The 23,744-nt window shown below is 30.4% G+C and overlaps 2 protein-coding genes across 3 annotated transcripts in view; both read left to right on the top strand.

The window, feature by feature from the left end:
- The window catches only part of LOC129952832 (protein Star), a 90,828-nt gene extending 83,949 nt beyond the window's left edge, over positions 1-6,879 (top strand). The window contains exon 5 of the mRNA XM_056065683.1: positions 47-6,879. Coding sequence (XP_055921658.1) covers positions 47-262 — 216 coding nt within the window. The 3' untranslated portion in view covers positions 263-6,879. The remainder of the gene's footprint in view (positions 1-46) is intronic.
- A 10,589-nt stretch (positions 6,880-17,468) lies between these two features.
- LOC129952694 (receptor-type tyrosine-protein phosphatase N2) overlaps positions 17,469-23,744 on the top strand; it is a 62,371-nt gene continuing 56,095 nt past the window's right edge. Inside the window, exons 1-2 of one of the 2 annotated variants that reach the window (XM_056065459.1) lie at positions 17,469-17,527; positions 18,180-18,327. The gene's annotated coding sequence lies outside the window, so the exon portion shown is untranslated. Of the gene's footprint in view, positions 18,328-23,744 lie in introns of both variants that reach the window. The other variant, XM_056065458.1, reaches the window with a different exon arrangement.

Raw genomic sequence — 23,744 nt, 5'->3', positions numbered from 1 at the left:
TTACAACTGAACTCAAACCTAATCACAACACTTTTTTCTTTAACAGGTCCTTCAAACAATTCCCTTTAATAAAGTTTATATTGATGTGATATCAATTCATTTGCCGGAGAATCATGAAAACGTTCGAGGTTATGTTCAATCAATAACAAAGTTCCTAATGGGAAAATCATATAAGCTACAAAAGAGCTTTGGTCATAATTATTTCTATCAAAAGCTCAATTCGAATCGAACACGTAAAAAAGACATTCTTAAAAAGCCTTAATTATTGTCCACATCGTTTGTGTCCAACTAAAAATCAATGTAATATTTACTTGTCTTAATCTCTCTCTCTCTCTATCTGTCTCTCTACGCTATCGCTCTCTCTCTATCTTTTTCAAAATTAAACAAATAAATACAAATTATACACTACTTAACAACAATAATACCAACCAACAAAAACACACAAAAAACAACAACATAACGAAAAAAATGAGAATTATATAAATTATATTATTAAATTAAATTTAACAAAATTTATAATAAAATATCATTATTTAGCGAGAAAGTTAACAACAACAACAACAATTTGTTAAAATATATAACTAGTATTTATATATTCCACAAAAAAAAGAAGAAAACCACTCAAGTAAAATGGAGTAAAAAAATCTATCGATATAAATTTATTGTAAAAATTAAATTAAAAAATGCATCACTTACATAAAAAACATACACCTTACATAACAAAACATAAATATACACCACAAAAATACATCACTCACTCGATTAAAATTAAAAAAAAAAACGAGAAATATTATGTTTAAATCATATTTTTTAATTTTATTTTCCCCATGTACAAAAAACAACAAGAACAAAAACAAAATTTAAAAAAAAACGAAATTGTTTAGTTTAAGTAAAATTAATTAAAACAAAAATGATGTTTTCCCTTCTCAATTCTTTACATAAATTACTTTATAATAATTATAAATTAGTTAACTTTAGTTTTATTATTATTATTGATGATATATTATTATTATTTTTCTGTGCGTTTCTTTTTTTTCTATCTTCCATTTATGCTATTAAAATGCTATACATATATATAAATATATATTTTTTGTATTAATTTAATTATACATATATTATTATTATATTATTATAAAATATAAAACAAAACGAAAACAAAGTTAAATTTTAAGCGTTACTTTTGTAAGTAAAAAGAAAACAAAAACAACATAAGATACAAAATGAAACAAATTTAAACTATTAATAATTATTATTATTATTGTATTAGTATTTTTTTTTGTTTTTGAAAGAAGAAAACTGTCGGCGTCATTTAAACAAAACAAAAAAAAACATGAAACAAAATGTATTGTTAAGCTTTTTTCTCATTTTTCTGTTTTAATATTATAAATTATTTTTTCTTTTTTTTTAAGAATAAAAGTAATTCGATAATTGTCAACAATATAATTTAAAAAACAAACAAATTGGTTTATTTATTTCTTATTATTTCATATCATCTATTTCATTGCGTCTTGAAGAACATAAGTTTTTGAATTGGTTTAGTTCATTGGGAAGTTTGGTTTTGATTCTGTTTCCTTATTCGATCTGGGCTCACAAATAATTTATTATGATTTATTTGTTTATTTAGTTTCACAGAAATTAAAACAATTTAACTTAGCTTAATGAAGAAATTGGAGATTCTGAGCACTATTCTCATATCTGCTTAAATTATTAAACCTAATAAATTAACGACAAACACATTTTCAGAAATATTGAAAAACAAATTGCGTTTTAATAATGTTTTCTATTAATCCTTTCGGGGCGCAATGTTATTCTTTGTTCTGTTTCACTCAACTCCTGAAAGGGATAAGGGAAATCTTCGAGTGTTGCGAATAAAGTTTGACAGTTCGTACTAACTACAATTTTTTTCGCGACGAATAAATTTGTTTTCCTAAATTTATTAATAAATGATATTGAAAAGTAAAAGTATGCATCATAAATTAAATAGAAACTATTTTGCTATCGTTTTGATAAGAATTTGTGTGGAAACATGTCTTCTGTCGTGTATAATAAACTCACATTTTGTAATTCATTCGGTTTTCGTTGGTCGCGCTCATGGGAATACCGTTTAAGGGCAAAACTTCTTCAACCTGCACTGCTTAGTCTTCGTCGGCATTAAGACCTTCATCAGTCAAATTTGGTTATTTCAACCCAAATTCAACACCCGGGGGATAAACACAGGCATTAGACGACTTACTGCTTCTTCATAATCATCCAATCGGATTGTGTTATTAGGCCCTTCGCCAGTTGCAATTGTTTCTAACTTTTTTGTATCAATCCATATCTTGTAAAATCAAAAAATAACAAATTGAATGTACTTGAGCAAATTAAACTCACTCTTTGCCACTTGGTTAAGTCGTGTTGTGGAGTCTTCAAGCTATTCAACTCCAATGCTTTAGCTTCCCACTTTTTTGCTAGATCCGTTTGGTACAACATCTCCCTTGCGACTTCAGGATTTTGCTCCATTAATTTTACCATATATTCCAATTGTTTTCTGTTACTCACTATTCTGTTCCAGAATAAAAAATTACGATTTTTTATTAGAACAACTTACATTTTCGCAAAACAATTTTAACTCCAGCCACATTACAAAATTTTAAAACAGTAATTGAAAACGTCAAAGAGACAAAAATTTCATTCACAATAAAGTATTCACAATCGGTTCAAAAATTAAAAGCTGATACTCATAATACCGATTCATCAAATAGTTAATAGATATTATCAACTATCAAATTGATACTCATAATAGGACTGATAATTTCTTACAATAAATTAGTTGATGACATTGCAAAGTAGATTATCTTTATTATATTATTTTAATATTTTACTTACTTTCTGGAAACTCTCACTTTTATTCAATTGACGCTATCAGCTCAAAAAAAATTAAATCGATATCGATAAAAGTGAATTTAAGAACTTCAATTTATATTTTCGCCCATGTTCCGAATTTGGATCGAAAGTGAATTAAAATCACATTTTAATTTCACGTGAAATGAAATTTCATGTTTTTCAATTCGACCGATTTCGAAAACTTCGAAGTTGCTTCAAACTATCAGAACGGAAGGATCATCCATTTTTATTTTGTTTCTGAAGTAAAATGTTTACTGTTTTGAAGACGGATGCAATATTTTTGGAAATTTTAAGTGAAAGAAGGAAGCAGAATTTAAGAGAAAAAATAAGAAGACGAATTTTGCGAGGCAAATCAAATATGTACATATATTGGATTTACCTGACACAATGTAAGTGTGTGAAAATTATGTAGAATTTTTCTGATAAATAAAGTAAATTATTGATTTCCTATTTTAAGCTTTCATTGTTTTTTTAGATTAAGCAAAGACGCTTTTTTATATGTTTTAGTTTAAATAGAACCTTTTATAGTACCTTCATCGATTACTTCAGTTCAAAAACTTGCTGCAACCCTCCGATTCCTAGCAAAAGGAAGCTATCAAAGATTAATTCACAGAAATAAAAAATGTGATTTGAATCCGTTAAAAAAATGGAAAAAGCCGAAAAACAGAACCTCCATTTGCATGTTCAAAAACCCAATTCACTTTCGCAAAGTGTATTCATAATAAGTGAAATGCAGAACATGGGCCTTTGAATCGTTTTTAATTTCATTTCGTGTGAAAGTGAGATGTAGAACCAAGGTTTATATAAGGTTTGGAGAAACCTTAAATTCAATGTGGTCATGGTTTAGAAGCATTCGTTTTTTAGAGTTTAATTTTAGTGTTGATTCTTTCGAACTCGGGAAACATATAACTCTAGTCCAGTATTATTTAACTTATGGGTCGCAAACCCCTAGGGGCCTTTTTAGCGCATTTTTCGTAAGACAAATTTATACAATAACATTTAAAAAGACGTATTAAGAAAAATGATAATTAAAGGACATATTTATTTGAGTCAAATAAACAAGAAATAAAAATAACCTATGAGATATAATCCATCTTAAACATTTTTATAAAAATCACAAAAATTCGTAATGCAAGGTTGCTCTTGTTTTTCATAAATCAATTTTCCTTATCGTGGATCCGTTTTTTCTACATTCAGAATTAAATCGTTTTCTAAATTCAGGTGATTTCTTTTATTATCTTACTTACTTTATTATTACTTTTAATTTGGGCCATTGATGCAAATGTCAACTCGCACATGTACGAAGTTGCAAATGGAATCTAACACTTCAATGCCTCTAATGTTAATCCCTGGGTATTCTAATTTAATTTTTAATCAAAATGTATCCAAATTGACAGACTTAAATTGAGATAAATCCAGCAGGCTATTCTTGAAATTGATTGCCAAATTTGCTTCATTTACAGCTGCATTTAAAAGCGGATTTAAGATCCACCTTTCACCAATATTCTTCGATATCTCTCTCAATTTCCAATCCTACACATTTCTTCTTTCAAATTTTCTAACACCATTTTCATACCAGGTATAGATTCCTTGATATTTATCTATCTTTCACATCCGACATCTTCACTAAAAGATTGTGCCTAGGAAAATGAATCTAAGTGGTTTTGATTAAGAAACGATGACCAAAATTCAATTTTGTTTGTAAAGCCATGGATTTTGTCTTAAGCAGTGATGACATTTTCATCCTGTCCTTGAAGACTTTTATTCAAGATATACAAGCAAAAAAGTTCGAGATGTCAAAGTTAAAATCTATGAAAGGAAAGCTCTTAAGGCTGTTGTCACATTATATTAATTAAACAAAATTCGAGTTATCGAAGTTCGAGCTATCGAAGTGCGACCGAACGGTACCTACGAAAAAAAAGGATAGGGGGTCGCGATATATTTCTTCGTACTTAAAGGTCCGTTTCATGACCAAGGTTGAAAAACACTACTCTAGTCCATGTCATAGCAAGATAAAGGAGATGTTGTATTGTAATATTTAAGTAGGTAAAATATGAATTTGATATGAAATGCATTGAAAACTTTAGATATATTTTAAGAAAATTGAATTGAAAGTCTTTTAATTAAGTTTAGGAAACTTGCACGTTTAGCTAGATTGCAGTGAACCATTTTTCTGGAAGATATGTACTCATGGACTTCTCGTTAATACCTCATACTTCATATAATTATATTTAATTTTTTTAAAAGCATATTTTCAAAAATATTTGATTTTTGTTTTGTATTTTAAATTTAAACTGGGTAAAAAGGTTCTGAAAGTAGAAAGAGGGAGTTGAAGGGAATTTAACCTTGATTTAAAGAGATTAAAATTACTGATATTTGAAATTTTAAAATTGAATGTAACTAATTGTTACCGGTTTAGAATTCTCTAAGTATTAAGCAATTTACTAGAGATTCTTTAATTTCAAACGTTACGGGCTTAGAAATCTCTAAGTATGTATTAAGCAATTTACTAAAAATTCTTTAATTTCAAACATTGATATCTGTTTAAGTACTTAATCCCTTTTATTAAAAATCGTGCATCTCTGACAGGTCGTGTCAAACAAGCTTAAATTAAAAAGCGAACCTATCAATTTTAAATTTCAAAAACCAAATGCCAATAACTAAAAGTTAAAGGAACCATTTTGTGATTTAAAATTTAGTTAAAATAAGCAAAACAATCTATTCAACTTAGTTCCTTAAAATGGCCTTAGAATTTGACTAAATCTTTAACAATTTCTCACCAAATAGTTTCAAATAAGTAACACAAAAAATCGCGTATACAAAATCAAATTTAATTTAAATACTTTGAAATACTCGGTGTCCTCGGATAAAATTTCGAATAATCCAACGAAAATATTTTAAATCAAATTTGGAGTAAGTGAAAAGTAACAAATTCAGTATTCTTTGGAATTCATTGGTATTCCAAATTCACCTAATTTCAAAAAAAGGCCGACTTATCGAAAGATGAATAAGATCTCATTTCAAAATACAAATTTCAGTCCATGTGTTTGAGTAGTAGATTCGTTTGTTTAAACAAAAGTCTTTTTCTATTTTACTTGAACTTTTATACCAATCTAGTTTTATTTTTATTATTATTATTTTTATATTATTATGGAATTTTATTATTAATTTTTTTAGTATACGAAAATATAAAATAAAATTCAGGTCACAAAGTATCATCTTTAAAGTATTAAACCACACAACTATCATTTAAAACATCTTTTAAACGAATATTGAATAGATTTCACAGATTAATTAAAATAGTACTATTACGTAATAAAATATACAATAATTATATTAATATAAATTATTATTGTTATTCACAAAAATTAGATAGAATTTAAAATTTTTTGAATATTCTGCAAACAATTGAAAAAAGAAAAACAAAGAAGGCTTAAAGATGTAAGGTGTTTTGAATAATAAATGGTCGATTGGTTTTTAAACCTTTATTTCAACAAAGAATTAATGTTTAAGTTTTAAAAGCTTGACTTAATTAAATAATTGCTTACGTAGACTGTTGCTATTCTGAACACCTTATAAATAAATATTGGTAAGTATACGAACATAAATGTATACACAAATAATAACAAGAAAATCTGCTCATTTTAACTAAGAATTCTTTTTTTATAAACTTAAACTTTGAATTTGTATTTCTAAAAATTTTTTCTGTAACAAAATCGTTTTAAAAATATTTGAAAAATATATTTTCAGCAATCAATAATGATTTATAATATTTTTAATACCGAGCAAGCTTACGTTTGCAAAAAAAGAATATTGTTAACTAATTTTAAAGCAAATATGAATATTTTGTCATTTTCAATTTCTATTTCGTTTAATTTCATTTAAATATCTATTTAAAAAAATATTGTATCAAAGACCCAAGTGAAGCAGACAAGGAATAAAGTTAAATAAATGATGTTGGCAACGTAAACGAATAAATTGATTTTTAATTTTTATGTTATATTTAAATTTAAAACATAACAGGAGTTATTATAACATGAAGTTAAGGGTTTTCCAATAAGAAGTTTCATTTAGGTATTACAAAAAAGAAGATTGTTTTTAGGAGAATTGATATTAATATTCATTTAATTGTAAAGAGGAAGTTATGATATTAACTATGAACCACCATGGCTACATTTTTGGCACGACTTTACTTAAGATGCAGTTCTTCTAAAAACTGTAAATTTGTATTCATAAAAGATAAAAGCCTCTGAAGGTATAATACTTAGAAAATAACAATTTGCATGGATGCAAATTAATAATGAAAGTGAAGTTCTCAAAAAGTAAAAATGGGTATCGGGGCAAAAATAACGATGAAAATGTTTCCACCGTTTGAATCTTTGGGACTTGAATTATGGCCAAAATATTACCTCTGAATTCATTGGTTCGAGTTTCACAGAAATTATTCTTAGTTTTTGTCTTGAATTTCAGTACGAGGAAAATTTCTTTCATGAAAATTCATGGAGAAATGTTGAAGCAAGTTTACAGACCTCGTTATGAATAATTAATACGATCTTAATAATATTTATGATGACCCAATAAAACCTATGTACAATATTTGAGATTTATTAGAAATATTTTATATTTGCTGAAGAAATATGGGTAAAATAAAAAGTAGACGAATTCAACCCCAAATTCAGTATTGACTTATTCAAACCATCATTGGAGTAAAATTATTTATTCCTAATTAGATTATTTTGATGGATAAAATTGTAGAAATAACAGATTTTTTTAATGGACTATCTTATCCATATTCTTTCTAATGCCATAATAAGCCATTAAAAGTAAAGTTTTGCCCTTGAGTAATTAAAAACAACTAAAAAACCCTCCAAATTGCTTAATTAATTTCGTTAATGTGCGAGAGTATTTGCCTTTGGTGATTTAATTAATAAATATTAAAAACCAACTTCAGCAATAAATAACTCATAAAAGATCAAGGAAATAAAATAAGTTTTTTTTCTGAATAAGAACACAACAAAATATTACTCATACGCCACAGTACACAAAGCGAATACTGTATGGATTCGTTGAAAGCCTTAATATTTTCATATGATTTTTTCATGTAATAAATATGAATATTTAAGATTGAAAATATGCAAGAGATTGGTATTAAATAACTAGATTAGATTTAGATTTCGATTGGTTTTATTTAAACATACTTTTTTAACAATCATTTGGTTAATACGAGCAAAATGACGCATGGCATTGCCGTCTGCCTGTTTGACAACTAAAAGTATAGCTTTATATAGATTAAAAATAGAAAGTGCGGTTTAAGATTAAAACGCTTAATTTAAAATTTGATGTCTATAATTTAGTGCTGTTTTGCAATATGCATATAATTTTGTAACTTCCATTTCTTGTGGAAGGCTTATGATTTCAGTATTTGAAAGAACGTCGCTGCCTAGGATAAGTCTTCTTACTTCTCCCAGTATCGCACACCGTCCAACAAAATGATAAACATCCTCGCGCTCATTCAAGTTGCATAGGTTGCACAAAATCGATAAGTCATCGCTGTGAGGAATGTAGTTCAGATTAAGGATTTCTCCTCTTAGCCGAAACATGCACGAAATTTGTTCGGTGGTATATTTATCGTCAAAGTAGTTTTTTTCCCCGGAGATCGTAGTTTAGTCTACTGTATATCATGCGGTGCAGTGAGCTTTAGGCTTGCTTCGTGTATTGTTCTCTTGAGGCTTCATCCAGACGAGCTATTAGGCAATATAAAGTTGGTTTCCAAGAGGAGAGGTTACTGTAGTTTAGGTCAACATCCACCTGCTCGCAAGTTCTAACCAGCCTTTTAACCATCCACTTCGGGATTGGATTGTTTGAAGAAATACTTGTTTTGGAAGACGGTAATTTGGCATATCTAGAGCTTTGAGGATGTAATCGACCTGCAGCTTGAGTGTTTTTATAAATAAAGGCGATAGTCCTGATTCCAACATGACCAATGATCATGTAGTTTGGCTTACTCGAAGGAAGGTGGAAAGTTCGTTTAATGTAAAATCTAAGCAGTTTTTCTACTTGTTCATATTTTCGACCTCCCCAAGCTTGTGCCGTATAAAACATAACTGATTCTGATACTTTCAAAGACCCTGAATTTACTGGAATGTGTAATTTTCTTATTATTAAAACATTGCTTCCATGCTACATTTATAGATCTTTTCGACTTAACAAGTTTGTCAGTGAGATGTTTTTCCATGGTCAAGTTCTTAGTAAATCAGACTCCTAGATATTTGTGATCTTTCACCAACTCTACTCTTTTACCATTATTGTGCCATTGATAACTTGCACCCGATCTTCCTCCGCCATTAGAATTACTTAAATTTACCACAAGGTTCCACCTTTTACAATATTCAGCAAGCTTATTTACCATTAGCTGAAGGGACTGCGGTGTATACTCGAGTAGGACAATGTCGTCAGCGAAAAGAAGAGCTTTAAAGTTAACTCGATTCCTGCTGATAATGCTTCCACGATATCATCAATGAAGAGTGCAAACAAGCTTGTACTGAGTGCACAGCTCTGTCTTACTACTGATTTCGTGTGGAACCACTCTGATAAGCATTGGCCATTCAACACTGATGCTTTGGTAGTCCTGTATACATTTTCCAGTACTGTACCGAACTTTACCAACTGCTAAAGCTTGTAAAATAGGGCATTGCGATCCACGGTGTCGAAAGCAGCTTTGAAATCAACAAAGAATGCAAATAGCTTCTTCTTTCTCGATAGAAACGAGTCAGCAATCGAGCGGAGTACAAAAATGTGATCGACGGTTGAGTATCCCGATCTGAAGCCAGGTTGGAACTTACTGAGCAAATTATTAGATTGTATCCATTCATTTAAACGGCTGAGTAGAATCGAAGTAAATATCTTATATGACGAGTTCAAAAACGAGATTCCTCTGTAGTTTTTCCGAACTTCAGTGATCAGTTGCATTTGTAAATTGGGTTAATTTTTTTCTTCACCATTAGTTAAGGATGTTCTCCAGTCACCAACTTCCAAGCTGTAGTCAATGACCGAACTTTCTTGTTTTAACACGAATGTAAATTCACCTAATTTATCACCATCACTTACACCGTTTATTACACGGAGGCCGAATGTGTTGCAAAGTTCAAGCAATTGACTTCCTCTTGTATTCCTAATTGTGTCTTTTCAATTTCTTGCTTTTCCGAGTCTGGCACTCTCAACTCCTTCTTCAATCCCTATTCTTGCGTTTAGGTCTTCCACCAGCAATATATTTTCTACTTCACCACACGTTAGGAAATCCTTGATATTTTCGAAGTCAGTGTTCCAGTGACAATAACTAAATTTAATCGAAATAAATGCTTCATTGAATTTAGATCAGTTAACAGTTTCCCTTTAACAAAGGGAATAGAGCTTGAAAGAAGATACCGATGCAGATTGATTTTGAAAGTCTGCAATAAGCAATGAATGGGAAAAACTGGGCCCGGTAAAGCTTTCAACATTCGTGTAGTGCGGTTTAAAAAAAAGAATCTCTGCACTTGACAATTTGTCCGAAATCGGGCTCAAGGAGAAACTGATGAACATTCCTAGAAGTACTGTTACGTTGAACAGTTTGCGGGGACGAATGCAATTGCGTATTTCACTTGAGCATTGTTCTTAAAAATTTCCTTCAAATAGTGAGAGACATAAAACTTTGCTGAGGCGCGCGCTGATGATGATGAAGAACTACAAATTTTTCAGTTAGAAAATGTTTAATTCCCATCTTTTAAGTTCAATTTTAGTTCAGTGATAGAGACTCAATTGGGTTTTCGGAGAACCTGCAAAATATACAAATTTTACTCGAGTTCTGAACGAATAAAGACTTTATAAATAAAATCCAAATCAGAAAGATAAATATGCTTCTTTACTTAGTAGATTTAGGTGACTCTAAATTTGTGCTCAATCCGAAAGGGGTGGCTTGGTTAAAAATGATCGAATTTGATCTGCATAACGACTGGAAATTTTTATTAGTTCACTTCGTTTCTTTAAAAAAAAAGATTCCTTTGACCGAATAACCTTACGACATTCGAAAAAAGCAAGAATTTTATTCAAACACAGCCAATTTGACACTTTGATTTATATATTTTATAAGAATCAATTTAAAATTTCACCAAGGCAACAACGAATTTTGACAGTTTGAATCTGAAATTGCCAATCGAATTGAATTGAGTTGAATCAATCGACTTAGCCGATTCCACCCCAGAATTCAACGAGCTTATCATATGATGTTCCCGGTAGTCCAACTCCTAAGGACGTGAATCTTAAAACGAGTAGGTACATAAAAAGCTGAGGGTATTGTCATCAGCGAAACAGTTTATCGGAGCAGAAGTTTTATACCAAATAAAATTAAGAATACAAAGAATAGTGTCGGAGACAAAACGGAGCCCTGAGGCACACTGTCGTTTATTTTGTAGATATCATATTTCTTATGCATCCTATCATGTAGGATGTTTTTTCTTTCTACGAGGACTTTTTAAGTACTGTGTAGGCTACCTCAGAAATCATGGATTTTTTAAAAAGTTCCTAGAAAATGCAATCACCACTTAAAAACCATGACACTTCTCTTGAATTTGAAAATATAGGTGTTTTTTATTTTTCCAAAACCATAATTTTTACCTTGGCACAAAAACAAAAATTCAAAGAATCCAAACTTCCTGTGCAATATTTTTGAGTTCCATGAATTTAATTCCAATTAAAAGTCTACTCATTGTTATCCTGTGTGTTCTTTATTTTCCTCGAAAAATATGATTGCAATGGATGAGTTCTTATGAATTTTCGTCTGTCTAAACATTTGTTGCTTCTGTTGATTTAAAGTAGTTTCATAATAACCTTTAAACAAACTATACGAAAGTATAAGAATTTCATCATAAAACTTATCCTTGGAACTGCTTGGCAAAAGATCAAAGTTTCTTTTAACATCTAAAAACGTATAACAGAAAATATAAAGGAGAACAAAATCCTTGTATACGTATGTATACAAAAAAAGGATATAAAAAACAATTCAATATATCGCACATCCTACGACTACGAGGACGAGGACGACGACGTAAGAAAGGAGTTTGCTATTTATGTTTGCACACTTGGGTCTGCAAGACTAAGAAAAGAGTCATCATCATCATCATCCAGAAACATCATTATGATTATTATCGTCATCGTTTTAGGTGGAAAGTCGTCGTCCGCGTCGTCGTCGTTGTCGGTGATATGGTCGTGGAGACTGGCATCCACCCACCAAATTCAATTAGGGAATTCTCTCTGCCACTTTGCTGCCACCGCTGTGCTGCTGTCAGATAGAAAAAACTTTCAACTGCTGCCGCACTAAACGTCATCTTATTCAGTTACAGTATAATAAAATAAGGAAACATTAAGGGACGTGAAAAAGAACACAAGGACGATATATCCCTTCCCTCTATTTCAAGACCGACCGACCGACCTAACCTACCTTATATTCGTTCTCTTCTCCACTCTACCATTACCACCACCAAGACCAGTATCCAGCAGCCTCCTTCGCTGCTGAGGGACGTTAGACGTTAGTTTTTTTTGAACAAGCGTCATTCTAAGTTCTTTCTCGTCAAAAAGAGTTGTTGGTTGATTGGAGCTTTAATGGATGCAATGGGCACGATGAGAGTACACTACACATATGATGCATTTAGTGTTTATGGAGAGCCAAGGATATATGTATGCGCTATGCGGGTTATGAACATGGGACATGAACTATGGACACGTCACCATGAGACCGCACTTAAGTACATACGTGTAGCCATTTTATAAGGACCTGGAAGAGGCGTATTGGTATGTACTTATTGTCATACATATAGATGGAAGAATGTGCTGGTCATCCATTATTGATATTAGGTTTTGCTTTTACAAACATAGCTTTGAAGTTAATAACGAAATTCAAACACATCATTCATCGTTTCCTCATGGAATATTCATTGTTGTGATAGTGGCACTGCTAAATATAGTGAAGGCTGTATGGGCCATACAGGATATGTTGGGAAGTATTATAAACGATCGAATGTGTTATCCATCAGCATGATACTGACAGTGAATATATTAAAATGCAACATTTTTACTTCTTAACTTTACGTGACCTTTTCAGAAACTATCATCATAAATTTTGAAAAAGATTTCGTATTTCTGATTGTTTTTATTTTTTTCCATACCTTAATAAACAACTTTAATTCAGTGACCAATTTCTTCGAACATGGCACCAAAGATTTCGGGGCTATTTCTAAAATGCCAAATCTTAATTTTGTAGTTCCAAAAAATTGGTACCTGACATATAACAATCAAAAGGATGGATATTTATATCAAGAACGATTGAAACTATTTCGATTTGAAAAAGAGATTTCCAATATCAGTTCTTATTTTTAATTTTAAATACACAGATATCTGGATAGCTGTCACATTTGAAGCTGTCTTGTTTTGAAACGTGACAAGTTAAAACTACGCCATTACTAAAAATTACAACACAATGAAATTGTTAAAGTTCAACACAAACATGTTAAAAATATCGAAATCACATTTCACAAAACTAAATCCGTTTTAGATCTTTTTGAAGAATCTGTAGAACATGGCCTACCATTTTTTCTTATTTAGGATGGAAAAACATCAATTGATTTCTCTTAGAAAAAAATATAAAGTGGAAGTCTTATAATTTTCTATGGAAGGTGTAAAACACAACTTGAAATGAACGATTATATATTTTTGGAATTGTGATTTTAGTTAAATAATTAAACAAATTTCAATTCCAAGTAAATTGAATAAAACATTTTACTATAAGCTTTCTTTTTCGATACCTCCTGAAATTTTTCACTAAGAGGTGAGAATTGCAATTTAGACTTTTAAAGTCGTGACCATAATGACTCACGATAGCTGCAAAGTCAAACGTTTTTTTTATTGATATAAGTGTGTTAGCTAGCACTAAGGGACGCAAGGTAAGCCAAGTTTCTAGTCTCTGATTGCTGAGCTGCAAAATCTAAATTTTAATGAAGTCATGTCAAGATTGGGAAAGCAATAAGTACATATTTTTTTTAAGCAAAACTACAACTTATACCTAACTTTTAGCTTGTGTTTTTTGGTAGGTAAAGGTTAACTAAACAAAGTTCAAAATTTGTTATTTGACGTTTTACTTTTTCAGTTCTGAATAGATAATGGAACTGTCAAACAATCTGTTGTTTTTGGTTCAATGGTTGTGTTCAATCTCAGACAGATAGGGTATCCGAATACCTTTCTCTAAGTGTTCTACGTGTAAAATAACAGCTGATACAAAACAGCTCAGATGTCAAAGGTATCCAAGAATTTCTGGGATATGTAGGTATCTGACAGCACAGCTGATTCAAAACAAGGTTGAATTTCAAGAAACAATTTAATTAAGTGATATTGATGATGGGGTTTTACTTGAGATATATTGTTGTAATGTTGAACAGTTGGCCATTTAATATACTCTCCGAGCCATGAACACACCAATTGGAGAATTTCACTGAATGCAAAATAACCAGAACCCTTAGCTAAATTGAACCTGTCTCCAGCTGAAAAGAAACTTTCTTGCCTACTCAAGATCCAAACAAAATACCAGAGTTTTTTCTCCAAGTTAAAAGTTCTTTTATGATACTGCACTTTGTGCAAGAGATCCAAATTATTTGAAATCGTTAATAAGCAATTTATTATAAATATCAAGACTAGTTTGTTCACATTTTATTTTCTATTCTATTTGATACTGCCCCTTGAATGGTTTTTAAGGAAGCGTTGGATAACTAAACAGATATATCATGTAACAAAAATTCTTGCGTTGGTCCCACCATTAAGCTAAGACTTTATCTACTGTGAACAAACCAACCCAAAATCTTACCGCAAAGCAGCTTCTGCTTATTCTGAAATGAGATCGAAATTCTTCCAAACTTTATCTAGGTATTGTCGCTTGATAATACGGCTATCTCAATACAGCTATCCAACTCGATCAAAAAGGTATCTAAAAATCCACCTATCTAAGATACCCTATCCAACACGAGATTGAACGCAGCCAATATGTCGGAGTATAAGATTGTAAAACTTAAGATAGATCATGGCTTGACCATCGCTGAGCGGAGTCATTTTCACTTAGGTATTTTTTAGTGATTTAAACCAAAAATTTAAAATGGATTTCGAAAACAAGAACAAAAAAGCTATGTTCCCGAAATAGCGAGGACATTAATAAAATTGAAAGCTTATGAGATGTGAAATGACGGTTCGGCGTTCGAGTGTGTTTAATACTTATATCAGATTCATCTGAATATAATCTTCTCATAGTTTTGAGCTACCAAAAAAAAAAAAAAAAAAACGCTAATCAATGATATCAAAAAAATGAACTCGTTGCTTTAGGGATTTTTTTTTTTTTAATATTTTATTTCAAATGTCACCCCAAACTGTTTAACTGTTGTGGTTTTTGTCGAATAAAGAAATGTGCATGAAATTTTGATTTTATAGTTTAAAAATTCAATTTTTTTGAAGTTTTTAAATTGCAATAGAATTCATATTTGACTGCTTTAAAGTTGCATTCTTCCCCACAAACTGTTTAACCGTTATACTATTATTTATTAAAATGCTCATGAGCTTACCCAATGACCCTAATTACTGACATATTGTCAGGTACAATTATGAGTTACTTAGGACGTACTTCACGAATGTGGAATGCTTTACTGCCAATATTATTTGCTGGAGTTTTAGTATTTGTCAAAACCAAAGCAATGTATATCAGTATAAGTTAAAGAATTGTTCACACAGGTACACAGTCCTTTTAAAATTTTTTAGGGAAAGAATGCTCACATAAGACAGAGCCGAGACCGATATTTTCAAGATTTGTTGGTAGCAATAATTTCTGCTGCACAAACCATTCCTGTTTTGTGTGTGTCTACAACTCTTTAACTCTGAAATGAATGAAAAATATCAATAAATACATATTTAAACAATCAAGACATATCGCATCAACCAACTATTACGCAGCTTTAGATAATAAACATAAATCCCATCAGGTACCTACTTTCTGAGAAAAACTTAAAATTTACTTCAAGGAAGAAGTATTTCGACCGACGACGTTAAGTGAATAATTAAAAATCAGTACAAAATGTAATTATTTGGATGCCTTAAATCCACGGCCTCTTAATAAAACCTAGGAATGTTAACTTATGCCCAAACGACAGTATTGTAGTTAATTTAATGTTATAGCATCTAAAACATCATCGTGAACAAAAACTTAATCGACTAAAAGCACTTCATCGCAGCCCCTCGAACGTCGTCAATTCACAAGAAATGATGTTATAAAGCTTGTACATATAAGACTTGTAGTTAACTCAATAAGGATAAGAAATTATTGTTTTGAGAAAGCCATAAATCTAGGAACTACGTTTATTTTACCCCCGTATATTGGGTGTTTCAATGTTTGTTTATCCCACGTAAGAAAAACAAAATTCCTGCTGTAACTGTTACATATTTTTGAATATCAAATTTAAGGTAAAAGTTCAAACTAATTTTGGTCCAAATCGTATAAGGAACACAATTTAGGGTTTAAACTTGAACTTGAGCTGAAGGTTTCTTTCGTATAAATATCAATTTACACTCCTTAAACTTAAATGTCAGAGGTATAATCTTACAGAACCCATCTAATTATTAAACTTTTCCAAATACCCATCAATCTTTAGAAACAGAAAATACGAGCAAAAAAAATACAATAAATTCTTATTAAGCATAGCTGCATTGTGAAAGCTCTGAACTGCGTTACAAATTGCAAACAAAATACTGATTCCCACTTAAAAGTTCAAAACAACAAAACAACAGCAATATCCTTTATTAAAAACTTTCTTTGATGCAAAACTATTTATGTTGGGCTATAACTAAGTATTGGAAAGTTCACCCTGAAAAGTTCTGCTCTGCCTCTCCATAAATCATCCATATACATCGCCGTGAATGACAATACAATTATGTACAAAACTCTGAGGCAACAGGCTTCTTATTCTAAAAAATAAAAACAACAAAACCAAACACGAAACCACGCATGGGCATCGCGCGCAGTCGTTCTTAAGTCCAACCTAAGCATCCCCCAAGGCGAACCATATTGCCCCTATATGTTTTTTTCTCACGCGAACTCTCTCGTCTAACAATGGCGTTGCGTAATTTGAACTTTCCAGATAGCGATAGCGGGCGAGGGCGATTTATTTATGTGTACCCAACTATGCCACTGTTACCCCTTATATCCCTACATTACTCAAGAGAAGTGGGCTAGAGCAGGAAGGGGGTTGGGGATATGATCCAACCTTTACAAGAAGTATCTATCGATTTTTCCATCGAAAACAGCTGGTGGTGGTGCTGAAGTTGCGAATTGCCTACGCGGTAAATATTAATCCCGCATCCACAAGTGAATTCCATTCCACTCCCTATGCACGTTATAAAAAGAAGCTCTTACGCTCACCAGAATAAAACAAGACCAAAAAAAGCTTCAAAAGAAAAGCTCAGATTCCAACATCAGCTAAGAAAAAAGCTGAAGCCTTAACTGGTAGAGGAAAATTTTCTCGACTCTAGCATTTAGTGGGACACAGTCCTTCGGTGATGCTAGCGCAAAACAGTAAAACAAGTGATAAGAGTGAAATTGTTCCTTATTTTCTTTTTCCATTTTCCATTTTTCAATTATTTTTTATTTTCCTTAAATTGAGAAACGAATTCAAGCGAACGAATCCCAGAATTCAAAGTCAGTCTTTAGAAAGCCAGGTTCAGAAAAAGAACTCTGCTGCTGTTTGTCCTTTCGTCAACGACGACGTCGTCGCACAGATTAAGGGAAAGCTTACCCTTTTCCCAATATTAATTTAATCCATTTTCCTATTTTTTTTTATTTTTCCTCCGAGTTAATTTTTTTAACGTCAGTACATTCCCACACCTTGAGGCGAAGGAGGTATTTTATTTCTATTTGAAAAATCCGTCATCCTTTTCAAAGCTTCACAAGTATCAGAAGTGGGATTTTTTTAAAGAAATTTTAATTTTCTTTAAACTATAAAAGTTTCCTCAATTAAATTTTCCCCATAACTCGAGCTAAAAACCTAGACCTTTTTTTCTTTCTCCCATCATCATCAGAGTCAACCCTAACCAACCCAACCCGACTCGACCCGACCTACTAAACTTTGCCCTTTTTTCCCTGATTTTACTTTCGTTCGCATTTCAAAATTGGGTGCATCCTAGATTTTTCATTTTTTTAGTTATTGAGTGAGTTACTGTTACTGTTGTTGTTGTAGTTGTTTGTTGCGTCGCGACTTTTTAAAATAACGATTTCATAAATAATTCAGTTTTCTGAGTGAAACATTTTTGCAAAAAAATTCATTTATGTCCGAATTGCGTCGTGGAAAATGGATTAAGTTCAAAGGAAGTTCATGTAAATTTGAGGTAAGATTTTTAAAAATATATATTTTTGCTCCTTTTAGGAGGAAAAAGGAACATTGTGTGTATCTAAATATTTTGTGTTTATGATTGACTTTGATGTGGCGTGTGTATGCATTTTTGTGCTTCGGAGGAAAAAGTGTTGGGATAGGTATAGGTAACCCTTTATACGAGTAGGTGTTACAAAAAATATCTAAAAAGTAAGAAATATTCAATGGTAAGATAACTAAAATTTGAATGTACTTAAAGGTTTTTCAGAGTAGGATTGCTTCCAGCTGGTGGTTTGAATTTTATTTTAAAATAGCATAGCAAAGATCTAGTGGCTTTTCACTTTTCAGTACTATTTAAATTTTGGATGTGGGATAAAATGTCTATGTTTCGTTTTAAAATAATTCCCAAAAGGATTTTAAAAAATAACTTTACAATATCTTCAAATTTTCAATCCTTTTAACTTTTAGTTTGCAAATAATTTGTCTTAAGCTACAGATTCACCAGAAGGCTTAATTATCCTGAAGTTCCAAAGAAAATTATTTAATGTGGTAACATTCCGATTTCCGGAACATTTACTTATTTTTCAGTTTCTTGATTTGTTTCACAACTTTTTCTGCAGAAATTGTTATAAATATAATTCAGAAAGCAAATGCCTTTAGAAGATTCTTAACAAATTTCGAGCGTATAACAAATATTTCTTATTAATTCAAATTATAATAAAAGTCTACTAGTTTTAAGGCGTTATTCGGAAAACACGATTTAAGAGTTCCCCGAGCCTCAGTTTCATCGAAGCCATTTCCCTGCACATTTAGTATTTTAAATTGTCATATATTCAGTGAATTCTCCTGAATATTTAGCGCATGAAGACAGACAAAATAACTACATGCATTTCATCAAGAAAAGTGACATAAATAATTCATTTTTTATCGGGTGGATTTGTCGAATTGAAAATTTTGATATTTTTCGAAGTCCTAAGTTCCTTAAAACCTAAATGAAAGCTTTTTATAGAAATGTCTGTCCCTTTTCGTCAGGAACTGCCAGATATATCGATTTCAATTATAATAAGGCCAAATAACAATAATTTTGTGCATCAAAGAATAATTTTGGCTTCTGGTAAAATTTTGAGAAATGTCGAACCAAAGGTTTTTCTTAAATGAAAAAAAACATTACTAAAATTTGGTAAAAATTGGTTTTGAACTTGAATATCTTGGCAATAATTACGGATATTTGCTTCAAACTAAGAATATTGTTTTTAACTCTTATTAAAATTTAAAGTAAAATCGAATTACCATTTTTACGATACGAATCTACACAAAATTGGTAAGACATGATGTTCGATTCGGATTTCTCGAGAATATTTTGATATTTGATTTCCTTCAGCGCTTAAACTAAGGGGAATTTTCTAAGAAAAATTTAATTGATATTTATTTATATAAAATAAAATAATATTTCAAAAAATACTGCTAAAATGTTTAAAAATTGTTTTTTTTACCAAAACTGATATTTTAACCTGATATTGATATTCTTACAAAAAATACTGCTAAAATGTTTAAAAATTGTTTTTTTTTTTTTACCAAAACTGATATTTTTACCTGATATTGATATTTTTACAAAACGAAAAAAAAAACAGATATTGAAACCAAACTTCCTTTATCGTATGCAAAATATTGATGCATACTTTTAATTAATTTTTTCAAAAAATGCGACTAACAACTTTCGACAGACAGATATCTCAGATGTTATTTTTAACTTCCCAAAAGAAGTTATTGTAATGGGTCTGATTTGTCAAATAGAAAATTTTGACATTGCTCGACGTTTCAAGGTCCCTAGAGTCGAAATAAAAGGTTTTTAAAAAGCTGTTTGTGCGTGCGTGTGTACGTTCGTACGTCCGTACGTTCGCGACGTTTTTTTCGTCGTCCATAGCTCAAGAACCAGAAGAAATATTGTTCTAAATTAATGTTGTTATACAGATAATAAGGCAGAAAGATGCAGAAATGCAGATAGTCAAGAAAGCAGTTTAAAAAAAGGTGAACATTTTGGTTAACCCTAAATATCTTACGAACCAAAAACGCTAGAGACTTGAATTAAATTTTATATAATATATTGTAACGTGATATCAAAGAAGTATATTTTTTGAAAAAAATCCATTTAAAGGTTTTTTCTATAAATCAAAAAAACTGAAACAAAAATATGTCACCTCCAAAATTCTACGTCTAAAATATGGTTTCATCTCCAAAACAATTTTGTGCAACGAAGAATAATGTTTTTGAGAAAAATCGAATTGACAGTTTTTTTTATAAAAAATAAAAGTTTAAAAAAAACATTACTCAAAGTTGGTAAAAATTGAATATCTTTTCAAAAACTTGAAAGTTAGACTTCAAGCTTATTTTATCATATGAGAAATATAGTTTTCAACATTCTGAAAAATGTTGAGAAAAATGGAATTGACAGTTTTTTCCCAAAAAATAAAAACCTAAAAAAAATGTATAAAAGTCGGTAAAAATTGGCTTTAATTTACTTTTATCTTTCAAAAAATATTGTTGTCAACATTGAGAAACATTTTGAAAAAAATCTAATTGACATTTTCTTTACAAAAAATTAAAAACCGGAAAAAAAATAACAAAAGTTGGTAAAAAATGATTTTCGACTCAAATATCTTTTCAAAAATTAAAAATATTGGCTTCAAACTTATTTTATCTCAAAGAAAATATTGTTTTCAATTCAATAATTTTTATATATAAATCCAACCATCCGTTTTTTCATAAAAAAATAAAATCCACAAAAAATAGTACGCAAATTTGGTAAAAATTGATACGAGTACATATAGACAAACTTTTAAGCAAGAAAAATCGACAGACGGGATGGGAAGTTATTAGTGTGGGTCGCATCTAAGCCTCCTTTTTTATTTTGCAATCATAGCAGTAACTCGAACTAGTCTAAATTTATTTTGACATAAGTCGGTGAACACATCCCTGATTCCAGAATTGTTTACTTCTTGTTTTTTAAAACCCTCATTCAAGTGATGTTTCCACTGCACAAAAGGAATGAAAATGATATATTGTTGAATATTTTAAAAGTATTTTAAAAGCATAAACAGATCAAAAGTTGACCTTTTTGACAGTACATTCGAAAACTCAGTAAATAATGTTTCACTTCAGTCATCAGTCATCAGTCAGATAGTGCAAGTGATTTTGAACACTAGCGTTTAAAGCACACAATACGTGTTCGAACTAAACAGTCCAATCTTACGAAAAAATACGAAATTTGACTAAATCCTGTTCGCGTACTCAAACATTTCTTACTTTTTCGTAAAAGACAGTGCTCACGGGAGAGTAAAATAATTCCCTAACCTACAACTTTTAAAAAAGAAATATTTGACTGTTAACAGTCGAATTGTTATTTCCTGAACACCGTTTATTTTAATAACTATGATTTAAAATCGAACCAGCGTTAAAGTGTTCATATATACGTTACACCCTGATGTAATGGTTGGGCTCATCAGAAGATGACCATTACACCTTGTCTTGACGCATATTTTCCCGAATAAATCGAGATTCCATATAATCCGAGCTACTTAGAGAACTGCTAATTAGAAATGTCTTTGGGCTGATTTATGAAATTAAAAATTCTTTTTCTAAAGAAGAGCAATAAGATTGAAAGGGGATTGCTCATTTTATAAGGGACGTCCGGTCCGGAGTGTACACCAATGAATTTGGTATCAAATTAAAGGTTGTTATAAGCCGGATATATCTGCAAAAATATTTTGTCGATAATTCATGGGAGATCCGAGATATCTGAGATTGAAGTTCGAAATGTCTAACCATTAAAAATCAGCACTTTTTCGACATAAATGCTAATATCTTTGGATACCTTTGGATACAGAAAAGTTAGAAAAATCAATAAGGTATTAAAATAAAGCTGTCAAAAATATCTTTTAAAAGAAACTAAAATTAGATTTCTATGATTTATATATTTTGAGTTATTTTTAATCAAACCTCTGAATAACAGCATTCTTTAGGCAAACTTTTGTACAATAATGTCTTTTAAAATTCGATGATGATATTAATTTTTTTTGGCACCAATAAGTGGCTAAGTTCACAACCTTTATTTTCATAAATAATTTTTTAGGGTTTCTTCAACAATTTATTCATTTTGACAATAATAATTCAAAAATATGCTCCTAAAATACAAAAACAATCTTATACCTAAGACTAAAATGTTAGAAGAGTAGCATGTGAGCGGTATAAGTTTAACATACAGGAAAGAGTTAACCACTCACGCTATTAAATATCTGTCAATAAGTTTTTTTCCGTTATATTTTTTAGTTTGATGCTGTTGATATTTGGTTTTTTGATGTGATTTCTTCTTAAAATATGTTTTTTGACAAAAATGGATTACGATTCAACTTTTAATGAAAATCCAAGTAACGTAAATAGTTCCCAAGTGCAAAGAAACGAACCTAGCTCAGGTGTGGGAAATCGAAGACAGGTTTGCGTTAATCGCCAAAGGTCAATTCTACAATATTATTGCAATTGCCTAGTAGGTCGAAGAACGGTTGGATGCTGCGCTCATGTTATGACCATAATATGGTTTTTAAGTTGGGCAAGATATGAGAGTAATTTAAGAACCCCTTCTCAATTTTTAAACAACCTTTTAGTGACCAATGATTCAGATTAGAATTAGGTTTTGCCAAACCCATTGCTTGTTTATTTTTCTTTGAATTATTATTTAATTTATAATTATTTATTATTTTTCTTTTAATTAATTCAATTTTGTTTTGTCGATATTGTGATAACAACTTCTTTTTTATTCTAATATTTCCACGACTTTAATACGAATTATTTATTTTTTTGTTTTAATTTTTCCACTATTACTATAAGAATTATTTTTATTTTAGTGTTAGGTATAAGATTGTTTTTGTATTTTAGGAGCATATTTTTGAATTATTATTGTCAAAATGAATAAATTGTTAAAGAAACCCTAAAAAATTATATATGAAAATAAAGGTTGTGAACTAAGCCACTTATTGGTGCCAAAAAAATTAATATCGTCATCGAATTTTAAAAGATATTATTGTACAAAAGTTTGCTAAAAAATGCTGTTATTCAAAGGTTTGATTAAAAATAACTCAAAATATATAAATCATAGAAATGTAATTTAATTTTTATTTAAAAGATATTTTTGACAGCTTTATTTTAATACCTTATTGATTTTTCTAACTTTTCTGTATCCAAAGGTATCCAAAGATATTAGCATTTATGTCGAAAAAGTGCTGATTTTTAATGGTTGGACATTTAGAACTTCAATCTCAAATATCTCGGATCTCCCATGAGTTATCGACAAAATACTTTTGCAGATATATCCGGCTTAGAACAACCTTTAATTTGATACCAAATTCATTGGTGTACACTCCGGGCCGAAAATGAGCATAC

Source organism: Eupeodes corollae, chromosome 3 (assembly GCF_945859685.1).
Source record: "Eupeodes corollae chromosome 3, idEupCoro1.1, whole genome shotgun sequence".
In the NCBI taxonomy this organism is placed as follows: domain Eukaryota; kingdom Metazoa; phylum Arthropoda; class Insecta; order Diptera; family Syrphidae; genus Eupeodes; species Eupeodes corollae.
Note: the sequence above shows the minus strand (reverse complement) of the source record. Positions and strands in the feature narration are given on the sequence as shown.